At 42.4% G+C, this 13,338-nt stretch overlaps 1 protein-coding gene across 1 annotated transcript in view; it reads right to left on the bottom strand.

The window, feature by feature from the left end:
- Nucleotides 1-11,983: 11,983 nt before the first annotated feature.
- Nucleotides 11,984-13,338, bottom strand: part of lactb2 (lactamase, beta 2) — a 64,433-nt gene continuing 63,078 nt past the window's right edge. Inside the window, exon 7 of the mRNA XM_070891253.1 lies at nt 11,984-12,482. Coding sequence (XP_070747354.1) covers nt 12,442-12,482 — 41 coding nt within the window. The 3' untranslated portion in view covers nt 11,984-12,441. The remainder of the gene's footprint in view (nt 12,483-13,338) is intronic.

The following is a 13,338-nucleotide window of genomic DNA, read 5'->3' as shown; positions in this document are numbered from 1 at the left end:
TGCGGCAGCCAACAAAAGGTTATCCAGTTTAATCGCACTTACCAGCCCCAGGTCCGTAACCCTGCAGGTTACGACACTTCAAGTGCCCATCCAAGCACCTTTTAAATGTGGTGAGGGTTTCTGCATCCACCACCCTTCCAGGCAGCAAGTTCCAGACCCCCACAACCCTCTATGTGAAGGAGTCTCCCCTCAAATCTCCTCTGAACCTTCCACCAACCACCTTAAAACTATGTCCCCTCATAATTGACCCCGCCACCAAGGCCCTTGTTATCTACTATATCCAGGTCCCTCAAAATTTTGTACACTTCAATGAGGTCTCCTCTCAGCCTCCTCTGTTCCAATGAGAACAAACCCAGCCTATCCAATCTGTCCTCATAGCTAAGATTCTGTATTCCAGGCAGCATCCTAGTAAATCTCCTCTGCACCCTCTCCAGTGCAATCACATCCTTCCTATAATATGGCAACCAGAACTGCATGCAGTACTTCAGCTATGGCCTAACCAGAGTATTATACAATTTAAGCATAACCTCTCTGCTCTTGTATTCTATGCCTCGGCCAATAAAGGCAAGCATTCCGTATGCCTTCTTAACCGCCTTATCCACCTGGCCTGCTACTTTCAGGGATCTGTGGACAAGCACTTCAAGGTCCCTTTGTTCATCTACACTTTTAAGTGGCCTACCGTCTAATGTGTATAGCCTTCCCAAAGTGCATCACCTCACACTTCTCTGAATTAAATTCCATTTGCCACTGCTCTGCCCACCTGACCAGTAGATTAATATCCTCTTGCAGTCCATGACTTTCCTCTTCATTATCAACTACACAGCCAATTTTAATGTCGTCTGCAAATTTCTTAATCATACTCCCTATATTCAAATCTAGATCATTGATGTATTACCTCAAAAAGAGACCCAGTTCTGAACCCTGCGGAACCCCACTGGAAACATCCTTCCAGTCACAAAAACATCCATCAACCATTACCCTTTGCTTCCTACCTCTAAGCCAATTTAAAGAAAATTGGCAGAAGGATCGATAACCAGAGGATACAGATTTAAGGTGATTGACAGAAGAACCAAAGGCGACATGAGGAAAAACCTTTTTACGTATTGAGTGATTAGGATTTGGAATGCACTGCCTGAGAGGGTGGTGGAGGCAGATTCAAACTGTGGCTTTCAAAAGGGAATTGGATAAGCACCTGAAGGAACAAAAAAAATTGCAGGACTACGGGGAAAGGGCGGGAGAGTGGGAGAGCCGGCACGGGCTCAATGGCCTCCTCATGTGCTGTAACCATTCTATGATTCTATGAAACAAACACAAATTTCTTCAGCAATCCCCTTGGAAATTTTCCTACACTCCCTCACAGCCTCTTGTGGTTTTTTTCTCACCCTACATGCCATTCTTACCGCTAGGATCAAGCATGCGACAGAAAGCCTGAAGTCTGGGAATGCAACCCCCAGCCTGACTATTAAGTGAGAAGGAATAGAATAGCAAAGAGAGTCATAACATAAACATTGCTACCTGTAACAGAATGTACTTCACTCATGATCCACAAATTCCACCCCTCATACCACATGACTGCTGGAGGGACTGCAGCTAGAAAGGCACCCTCATGCACATATTCTGGTCATGGTCCGCATCTTGCTATAATGGACAGGAATCCTGAAGATCATTATGAACATGACTGTTTTCAGGATCCGAGAGGACCCAGCTCAGTACTTGGACTGACCCAATGCAGAAAAGGCCCATCTTTCCCCCATCAATAAGCAGTGTAGCAGGATTCTTGCTACCAGATGCATCCCCCCCCCACCCCCCCTCCTCTGTATGGTGCACCCCACCAACAAACATGTGGGACATTTGTCAAACAGATTGAGTGATGATTGATCTATGGACAAATACCAGGCAATCTGAGGCCTATCCCCTCAGCACATAAACCCACTAATTTCCCAGAAACATGACCAATAGTACACAGGAATCCACCCCACTATCCCCAACCCTAACTACCCCCACAACTTGGGGCCAAACAAGCTACCCCAATCCCCCAACCTCCATTGCCCTAGTGCAAACAGCTTAATATGGCGATATATGGTTGCAAGGTGATCAAGGCTGGGAACTGAATATTCAAGGGGTATTTGCCATTTCAGAAGGATAGGTAGAAAGGAAAAGGAAGTGGGTAGCTTTGTCAATAAAGGATGAGATCAGTGCAGTACTGAGAAATTATATTGGCATAGAAGATCAAGATGTAGAATCAGTATGGGTGGAGATAAGAAATAATAAGTGAACTAAGTCAATAGAAACATAGAAAATAGGTGCAGGAGTAGGCCATTCGGCCCGTCGAGCCTGCACCACCATTCAATAAGATCATGGCTGATCATTCACCTCAGTACCTCTTTCCTGCTTTCTCTCCATTCCCCTTGATCCCTTTAACCGTAAGGGCCATATCTAACTCCCTCTTGAATATATCTAACGAACTGGCATCAACAACTCTCTGCGGTAGAGAATTCCACAGGTTAACAACTCTCTGAGTGAAGAAGTTTCTCCTCATCTCCTAAGTGGCTTACTCCTTATCCTTAGACTGTGACCTCTGGTTCTGGACTTCCCCAACATCGAGAACATTCTTCCTGCATCTAACCTGTCCAGTCCCATCAGAATTTTATACGTTTCTATGAGATCCCCTCTCATTCTTCTAAATTCCAGTGAATACAGGCCCAGTTGATCCAGTCTCTCCTCATATGTCATTGGTGGGAGTCGTCTATATGCCCCCTAATAGCAGCTACACTGTAGGACAGAATATAAATCAAGAAATAATGGAGGCTTGTAAGAAATGTAGGACAATAATCATGGGTGATTTTAATCTTCATATTGATTGGACAAATCAAATTGGCAAGGTAGCATTGACTAAGAGTTCATAGAGTGTATTCAGGGTGGTTTCTTAAGAGTACATTGTGGAATCAATCAGGGAGCAAACTATTTTAGATCTGGTAATGTGTAATGACACTGGATTAATTCATGATCTCACAGTAAAAGATCCTCTTGGGAAGAGTGATCATAGCATGGTAGAATTTCAAATTGTTTGAGGGTGAGAAAGCTAGGTCTCAAACTAGAGTCCTGAACTTAAATAAAGGCAATTACAAAGGTATGAAGGCAGAGTTGGCTAAATTGGACTGGGAAAATAGATTAAAGGGTAAGACGGTAGATGAGCAGTGGCAAACATTTAAGAAGACATTTCATAACACTCAGCAAAGATATATTCCAGTGAGAAAGGCTAAGAGAAGGATGAACCATCCATGGTTAACTAAGGAAGTAAAAGATGGTATCAAATTGAAAACAAAGGCATACAATGTTGCAAAATATGGTGGAAGGCTAGAAGATTGGGAAATTTTAGAAACCAGCACAGGACTAAAAAAATAAGAGGATAGTTTATGAGAGTAAACTAGCAAGAAATATAAGTGCTACTACATGTATATAAAAAGGAAGAGAGTAGCTAAAATAAACATTGTCCCTTAAAGGATGAGACTGTGGAATAAATAATGTGAAACAGGGAAACGGCAGAGACTTTGGATACATATTTTGTATCGGTCTTCATGGTAGAAGACACTAAAAACATCCCAATAATGGATAATAAGTGGGGCTATTGGGAGGGGGGAACTTCAAACAATCACTAGAGAAAAAGTACTAGGCAAACTAATGGGACTAGAGGTGGACAAGTCCCCTGAAATGGATGGCCTGCATCATTGGGTCTTAAAAGAAGTGGCTGCAGAGATAGTGAATGCTTTGGTTATAATCTACCAAAATTCCCCAGATTCTGGAGAGGTCCCAGCAGATTGGAAAACTGCAAATGTAACTCCCCTATTTAAGAAAGGTGACAGAAAGCAGGAAACTATAGACCAGTTAGCCTAACATTTGTCATTGGGAAAATGATGGAGTCCATTATTAAGGAAGTAGTAGCAGGACATTTAGAAAATCATAATACAGTCAAGCAGAGTCAGCATAGTTTTATGAATGGGAAATCATTTTTGAGCAGGGTGGATAAAGGGGAACCAGTAGATGTGTATTTGGATTTCCAGAAGGCAACCGATAAGGTGCCACATAAAAGGTTACTGCACAAGATAAGTCCTCACGGGGTTGAGGGTAATATATGAGCATGGTTAGAGGATTGGCTAACTAACAGAAAACAGAGTTGGGATAAATGGGTCATTTTCAGGTTGGATAACTGCAACTAGTGGGGTGCCACAGGGATCAGTGCTGGGGCTTCAACTATTTACAATCTATATTAATGACTTGGATGAAGGGACCCAGTGTAATGTGGCCACATTTGCTGGTGATACAAAGATAGATGGGAAAGCAAGTTGTGAGAAGGATGCAAAGAGTCTGCAGAGGGATATAGGCCCCAATTTTCACCAAAGGAAAAAAAAAGGCAACTTACCTGGATGCCCGTTTTTTTAGGGCCCTCAGCACTGAAAATAAAAATTCGTAGTTTTTTCGCCATATGCGCACCCTTTGGCACCAGCGCTACCCGATCCAATTCTCCTGGAATGAGCCTCCAATGTGCACTGAAATGGCACAGCTCACTTGAGGGGAAAAAAAATTCTAACCGACTGCGCATGCGCAAATAAAAAACATTAAAAAAAAAATCCCACTGCGCATGAACACTGCGCATACGCACAAAAAAAAGACCCATCTGCACATGCGCAGTAGAAAGTATTAAAAAAAAAAGCACATGTGGAGACTGGATCACCACTGAGAATCCATTGGTGGCAGAGGTAATACAGCTTCGTTCATGAGATGGCTGCAATAGAAGGGTGCAGAGAAGACGAAAGGGCCAGGGACGGAGAAGGGGAAACCGTAAGGGCGAAGAGATTTTGTGTGGATGAAATTGAGCACCTGGTAGACTTAAATCGAGAGTAGATGGAGAGTTCTTGAGAACACGGGAGGCTTCAGAAAATATAAGCTGAAACTGTCTGCACTCGCAAAAGTTTGGGACCAGGTCGCAGTCGAGTTTAATGGAATGTCCCTGACCCAGAGAACCGGTGCACAGCTGAAAAAGTGACAGGACCTCGGACAAGCAGTAATACGTTAAAGCCCAAATAAATATAAGTTTAAAATATATGTATATTTATGCACTGCAACAACATCTGTAAATGTGATCTGTGTGCGTGTGTGCGCGCGTGTGTGTTCAGAAGGACCCCCTCTTAAAATGTTGCATTTGCATCTTTGCAGAAGATGGTGTCACAGATCAACCAAGAGCGGTCACAAACTGGTCCGCCAAGTAGAATGCAACTAACAGCCCTGGAGCAGAGGATCGCGTCAATGATTAAATGTCACAGGAGAAGACCAACAATTAATGTGGAAGCTGGGCACAGTTTTCCATTAGAGGGTAAGCCCTGCAAATGGCACAGTCTGGGTTGGCTAAATGTTATGTACTGGGTGTGCTTCCTACACTTCTCCTTCCTCAATGCTGCTAACCAAGCATCTAGCTTTTGTTTCACAGAGATTGAGCATCAGGAGGAAACTGAAGATGCACCTGAAGTTGTAGGCGAGAATGTTCAAGAAAACAGCACGTCAGATATTACAACTCAGGACAATGATGGGCAGCAAGAAGTCAGAGACGATGAGATGGTTACCCTGGATTTGGAGGTGCTGAACCCGAGGATTCCAAGCCCTTTCACGAGTGAATCAAGCGAGAGGACTTTTCTAGGTGTGACGTCTGAGGCTGCGGGTACAAGTGTGTCGCAGCAAGCCACACCTGCGTGGGGGAGTGAACTCCAGACCTGATCTAGAAACACTGGACTCTGAGAACTTAGGACATCTTGTGGGGATGAGCGGGGAGAACATCGAGCAATCTCGATTGCTCCTGGAAGCCGTTGGTGGAGTGAGGGCAAAGTTGGAGGGACTGTCAAGACAGGTTGAAAGACTTTCAGGACGATTGAACGAGGTAGTATTGGCAACAGGGGGGCTCACCCAGGCTGTCCTTAATGTGAGGAGTGTTTTCCACTCTACACCAAATTCAAGTGCTGATCCTGAGAATGAGGATAACGACGAAGAGATACCCGGGCATTTAGCCACGACACATTTTGGTGCTGTCCCTGTTGTAGTCCAGCATCAAGAAACGCCGCACCGGAAAAGGAACAGACTACTCCTGGGGGTACGGAGGGCAACGAAGCAGAAATCTGCAACGCGCAGGGGTAGTGGCATCTACTGGGGCAGGATTGGCGCACAGCGCTAATGAAGAGGATAGATGTCTTGTTTGTTTTTTGGTTGATTGTTCTTTGTAAAGTTTGACATAGCTCTGAATAAAATTTTTAAAGTTTTGAAGGTTTAAGCATAAGTAAATTCATGCTAATTACAACTGTGCTGTACAAATGTTTAATAAACATTTTAACTTTGGACTTTTAACCTGACTCCTGCACTTCATTTTTTAATGCTGCACGAATAAATATTGCAGGATAACTGGACTGAAAATGTAAAATGGCATCACCCTTTGCAACCTATTGGTTTAAATGATACAGGAGCAGGTTCCAGTGCTAAGGTGTTCATGGATCCTGCCTTGTTCTGGGTCACTGATGCATGCAACAAAGTACCATGGTGCATATATCAGATGACCCTCACCCAGTCTGAATCCATGAACAACTTAGTGTTATTGTCCACCTAAGCACTCCACCACACCCAAATTTCAGTTGAACATTCAAGATTTGTGGAGGGAATATTTAATAGCCATTCTGTGATGTCCACCTAAGCACTCCCAACAAAATATTTAAAAATTATGATGGTAACATTTAATATAAATTATATATTTTCCACTTAAGCACTCCAACACTACATAAAAACCTAAAAGATTTGTGGTGGGGTTATGTTTTTTCTTCAATTTAAGGTTCCACCTTTAATAGAGATCACTGCTGCTTGCTTTTGAGCCCGGAGTGTCTTGAACTGTCCTTTGTGTGCATACCTTCGGCCTGGATTAGCAGCGGCCCACAGGGAAGGAGGATCTTCGGCCGGGGGCTAGCAGCGGCTCCATTTGACATCCAGGAGAGTGGGGAAAAGGCTGCACTGCATTGCAGAAGAGGTGTGGTATGCTGATTCTACATTTTTGCAACTTTTTAATGTTTTTCTTCAACTATTTGTATTATTTTGGGCTGTGAGGACATCGATGGAAAAAGGTAAGGATTTAAAAATGTTTTATGCCATCATTCATTTTTCATTACAGGAGCATCAGTATGGTTAAGTTTTTATTTATACCTGCTTATAGTTTAAATTTGGTCTTTAACTTACCTTAGAGTTTATTTGTAAACTAAATGGAAGTCTCTGGCCAGTGATAGCAGCGGGCCAGTGCAGATTCTCTAACTGCAAGTAAGGGTTTTTCCGACGGTGTTTCTAGGGTCTCTGCGCCAGTTTAAAACATTTTGTAGTTGGGGAAAGTTTCCCTTATGTGAAAAAATGGCGCGGAACCTTTTTTTGCAGGTACACCAGCGCCAGAATGTATAATGGCAAACATTCTGGCGTCATAGTTGATGCCAGGGTCCCGACATTGGAGAATCTTTGAACTAAGCCTTACCGCCAAAAAATTCACTGGATGCTGGAAAGACGGCACCCAGTGATGGGCAAAATTGGGGCCATAGCCAGGCAAGTGAGTGGGCCAAAATTTGGCAGATGGAGTATAATGTGGGAAAAAGTGAGGTTATCCACTTCGGTAGGAAAAATAAAAAAGCAAATTATTTTTAAAATAGGGTGAGATTGCAAAATGCTGAGGTCGAGAGGGATCTGGGGGCCCTTGTACATGAAACACGAAAAGTTAGTAGGCAGGTACAGCAATTATGAAGGCAAATGGAATGTTGGCCTTTATTGCAAGGGGGGGAGGGGGTGAAGCATAAAAGTAGGAAGTCTTGTTACAACTGTACAGGGCGTTGATGAGACCACACTTAGAGTACTGCATACAGTTTTGGTCTCCTTATTTAACATAGAAAATAGGTGCAGGACTTCTCCAACATCGGGAACATTCTTCCTGCATCTAACCTGTCTAGTCCCGTCAGAATTTTATGTTTCTATGTGATCCTCTCTCATCCTTCTAAACTCCAGTGAATAAAGGCCCAGTCATAGAAACATAGAAAATAGGTGCAGGAGTAGGCCATTCGGCCCTTTGAGCCTGCACCAATGAGTTCATGGCTGACCATGCAACTTCAGTACCCCATTCCTGCTGTCTCGCCATACCCCTAGATCCCCCTAGTAGTAAGGACGACATCTAACTCCTTTTTGAATATATTTAGTGAATTGGCCTCAACAACTTTCTGTGGTAGAGAATTCCACAGGTTCACCACTCTCTGGGTGAAGAAGTTTCTCCTCATCTTGGTCCTAAATGGCTTACCCCTTATCCTTAGATTGTGACCTCTGGTTCTGGACTTCCCCAACATTGGGAACGTTCTTCCTGCATCTAACCTGTCTAAACCCATCAAAATTTTAAACATTTCTATGAGATCCCCTCTCATTCTTCTGAACTCCAATGAATACAAGTCCAGTTGATCCAGTCTTTCTTGATATGTCAGTCCCACCATCCTGGGAATCAGTCTGGTGAACCTTCGCTGCATTCCCTCAATAGCAAGAATGTCCTTCCTCAAGTTAGGAGACCAAAACTGTACACAATACTCCAGATGTGGCCTCACCAAGGCCTTGTACAACTGTAGTAACACCCCCCTGCCCCTGTACTCAAATCCCCTCGCTATGAAGGCCAACATGCCATTTGCTTTCTTAACCACCTGCTATACCTGCATGCCAACCTTCAATGACTGATGTACCATGACACCCAGGTCTCGTTGCACCTCTCCTTTTCCTAATCTGTCACCATTCAGATAATAGTCTGTCTCTCTGTTTTTACCACCAAAGTGGATAACCTCACATTTATCCACATTATACTTCATCTGCCATGCATTTGCCCACTCACCTAACCTATCCAAGTCACTCTGCAGCCTCATAGCATCCTCCTCGCAGCTCACACTGCCACCCAACTTAGTGTCATCCACAAATTTGGAGATACTACATTTAATCCCCTCATCTAAATCATTAATGTACAATGTAAACAGCTGGGGCATCAGCACAGAACCTTGCGGTACCCCACTAGTCACTGCCTGCCATTCTGAAAAGTACCCATTTACTCCTCCTCTTTGCTGCCAACCAGTTCTGAATCCACATCAGCACACTACCCCATATCCCATGAGCTTTAACTTTGCACATTAATCTCTTGTGTGGGACCTTGTCGAAAGCCTTCTGAAAGTTCAAATACACCACATCAACTGGTTCTCCCTTGTCCACTCTACTGGAAACATCCTCAAAAAATTCCAGAAGATTTGTCAAGCATGATTTCCCTTTCACAAATCCATGCTGACTTGGACCTATTATGTCACCTCTTTCCAAATGCGCTGCTATGACATCCTTAATAATTGATTCCATCATTTTACCCACTACTGATGTCAGGCTGACCGGTCTATAATTCCCTGTTTTCTCTCTCCCTCCTTTTCTAAAAAGTGGGGTTACATTGGCTATCCTCCACTCCATAGGAACTGATCCAGAGTCGATAGACTGTTGGAAAATGATCACCAATGCATCCACTATTTCTCGGGCCACTTCCTTAAGTACTCTGGGATGCAGACTATCAGGCCCTTCAATCCCATCAATTTCCCGCCTAATAAGGATATCCTTCAGTTCCTCCTTCTCACTAGACCCTCTGTCCCCTAGTACTTCCGGAAGGTTATATGTGTCTTCCTTCGTGAAGACAGAACCAAAAATATTTATTCAACTGGTCTGCCATTTCTTTGTTCCCCATTATAAATTCACCTGAATCTGACTGCAAGGGACCTACGTTTGTCTTCACTAATCTTTTTCTCTTCACATATCTATAGACGCTTTTGCAGTCAGTTTTTATGTTCCCAGCAAGCTTCCTCTCATACTCTATTTTCCCCTTCCTAATTAAACCCTTTGTCCCCCTCTGCTGTATTCTAAATTTCTCCCAGTCCTCAGGTTTGTGGCTTTTTCTGGCTAATTTATATGCCCCTTCCTTGGATTTAACACTATCCTTAATTTCCCTTGTTAGCCACGGTTGAACCACCTTCCGTGTTTTATTTTTACTCCAGACAGGGATGTACAGTTATTGAAGTTCATCCATGTGATCTTTAAATGTTTGCCATTGCCTATCCACCAACCCTCTAAGTATCATTTGCCAGTCTATTCTAGCCAATTCAGGTCTCATACCATCGAAGATACCTTTCCTTAAGTTCAGGACCCTAGACTCTGAATTAACTGTGTCACTCTCCATCTTAATGAAGAATTTTACCATATTATGGTCACTCTTCCCCAAGGGGTCTCACACAAGATTGCTAATTAGTCCTTTCTCATTATACATCACCCAGTCTAGGATGGCCAGCCCTCTAGTTGGTTCCTCGACATATTGGTCCAGAAAACCATCCCTAATACACACCAGGAAATCCTCTTCCATCGTATTGTTACCAATTTGGTTAGCCCAATCTATATGTAGATTAAAGTCCCCCATGATAGCTGCTGTACCTTTATTGCACGCATCTCTAATTTCTTGTTTGATGCTGTCCCCAACCTCACTACTACTGTTTGGTGTTCGATAAACAACTCCCACTAGCGTTTTCTGCCCTTTGGTATTCCGCAGCTCCACCCATACAGATTTCACATCATTCAAGCTAATGTCCTTTCTTACTATTGCGTTAAGGAGGGATATACTTGTATTGGAGGCAATTCAGAGTTCACTAGGTTGATTCCTGAGATGAAGGCATTATCTTATGAAGAAAGGTGTAGCAAGTTGGGCCTATACTCATTGGAGTTTAGATGAGAAGTGATCTTATTGAAACGTGTAAAAGAGTGTGAAGGGGCTTGACAAGGTAGGTGCAGAGAGGATGTTTCCCCTTGTGGAAAATCTAGAACTAGGGGGCATAGTTTCAGAATAAGGGAACACCCATTTAAAACGGAATTGAGGAGGAATTTCTTCTCTCAGAGGGTCGTGAATCTTTGGAATTCTCTACCCCAGAGAGCTGTGGAGGCTGGGTCTTTCAATATATTTAAGGTGGAGATAGACAGATTTTTGAACGATAAGGGAGTCAAGGGTTATGGGGAGCGGGCAGGGAAGTGGAGTTGAGGCCAAAATCAGATCAGCCATGATCTTGAATGGCGGAGCAGACTCAAGGGACCAAATGGTCTACTCCTGCTCCTATTTCTTATGTTCTTATGACCATACATATATAGCAGTCTAAAGGTTGAATTCTGTTAGCCAGACCAGACAGATGTGATAATGAGCAGTAAAACACAAGTGTGGTAGACAAAAATAACATGCCTTTTGTGATGATGCTCACAATGAGTTAGAGGAATGGTGTTTTGTAATAATAGAGTGGTGACACAATTACCAGTACTGCCAGTGTGTGTACAGTTGACACTGGAAACCAGATCTCAATTCCTCCACCTGCTCCAAAGAATGTTTTTCTGTTTTCTTCTCGACTCCTACTAGTCCCTTTCTTGTTGCTTTATTTCCTCTGCTCCCCTAATTTTCCTCTTCCTGGTCTTCTCTCGTTTTATAGTTTATCTTTACCTTCTCTCCATGTTTCTGTTATGCCAAGTGATTTTCTTCACCCATTCGACAATCCAACTCTCCTTGGCCAGTATGATAAATATATTTAATCCTGTTTTGGTAGCTGTCACTTTAAAACTCAGTCATTGTGCAAAGGGAGTTTTCTTTGTAAAGCATTTTGAGAAACATTGTGTTTTAACAGTGCTCTATAAAATAAACTGATTATGTTACTTATATATTTCTGCCGGGTCAGAAGTAAAAATGGCATTTGTCTCACTTTGAAAATTAAATTCAGTGCTATGATTAGTTGAAATTTCAGCCTTTCAAAAAGAATTGTGTTCCTACGAGTTCTATAATTCAGCAAGACAGTACTGTTAAATTGCTTAGTTTAGCTATTAAGAAAAATGTGACACCTGATTTTATCTGTTACAGGTAGATTTAATGAGTAATGCATTATACGCAAGACTTTTAATGATACAGATGCTAGATTGAAGGCTTATAAGAGTTATGATCAATTAATATAATCACTTGTAAACTGACATACAATGAACTAGAAAAATACAATGTTCAAGGCACTACTAGAATTCTCATTTGGCATCATTAGTAAATCACAGTGGGGTAGAAGTTACAAGGATGTTCTCCTTATTTCCCATTCTAATTTCTGTGGAAACCCCAAAGAAATAACGCAGTCGTTTACTCCATTTCTCCAGGTTAACTAAAGTTACAACAGATGATAGGGAGAATCCCTGAGGAAATGATATGACATACTTATTTTTACATCTTTGATACCAAACCCAGCAAACCAGAATCCTCATGACCTTATTTGAAAAAGAAATGCAAGTCCATTTTATCCATTTAAAAAGGACGGCAATGCATTACAAATTACTTTTCCATTTCAGAGTTGTCTCATCGTGGACTGCAAGACAAAATGATAGGTATTTTGATTATTGCCATTTACAACATTGAAAAATACTGCACTGAATCCAAGTTGAAAAATGCAGAATTAAATATGGCCAGTAATTCAAATAACAAACAGCAAAACATTGCTTCCCTGAATCATTTCCTGAAGATAGTTACTGAGGTTATTACACCAATTACTATACCAATTTCTAAATTATTGATTGAAAATCATTTTCGTTTTTCTGCCAGTTTCCCTCCAGCCCCCTTGCCAAGTCATCGACTTCTTGCTGTGAAGAGTTTAGAAGAATGAGGGGGGATCTCACTGAAGCGTATAAAATTCTGACTGGGTTGGATAGACTGGATGCAGGGAGGATATTTCCCCTGCCTGTCTAGAACAAGGGGTCACAGTCCCAGGATACAGGGTAGGAAATTTAGGACTGAGATTTTTTCAGAGGGTGGTGAACCTGTGGAATTCTCTACCACAGAAAGCTGTGGAGGCCAAGTCACTGAATATATTTGAGAGAGAAATAGATAGATTTCTAGAAACAAAAGGCATCAAGGGATATGGGGGAAAAGCAGGAATTATGGTGTTGAGATAGAGGATCAGCCATGATCATACTGAATGGCGGTGCAGACTCGAAGGGCCGAATGGCCTACTACTGCTCCTATTTTCTATGTTTCTATGCAGTCACTTTCCATTATTTTGCCCAAGTGACTTCTTCATGATTGAACCTATACAAGTCGATTCAACTTGTGGCCAATGTAGTTTTCATCTGAAATCTGTGCACACACACCTTCAGCAGAAGATTAGAAGTGGGAACACTCACCAATTTTCTCCTCCCTTACAAATGGCACAAAGGTAAATTGTAGTA

The sequence above is a fragment of the Pristiophorus japonicus genome, chromosome 1 (assembly GCF_044704955.1).
Source record: "Pristiophorus japonicus isolate sPriJap1 chromosome 1, sPriJap1.hap1, whole genome shotgun sequence".
NCBI classification, from domain to species: domain Eukaryota; kingdom Metazoa; phylum Chordata; class Chondrichthyes; family Pristiophoridae; genus Pristiophorus; species Pristiophorus japonicus.
The sequence above is the reverse complement of the archived record's forward strand: the minus strand, read 5'-3'. Positions and strand labels throughout refer to the sequence as shown.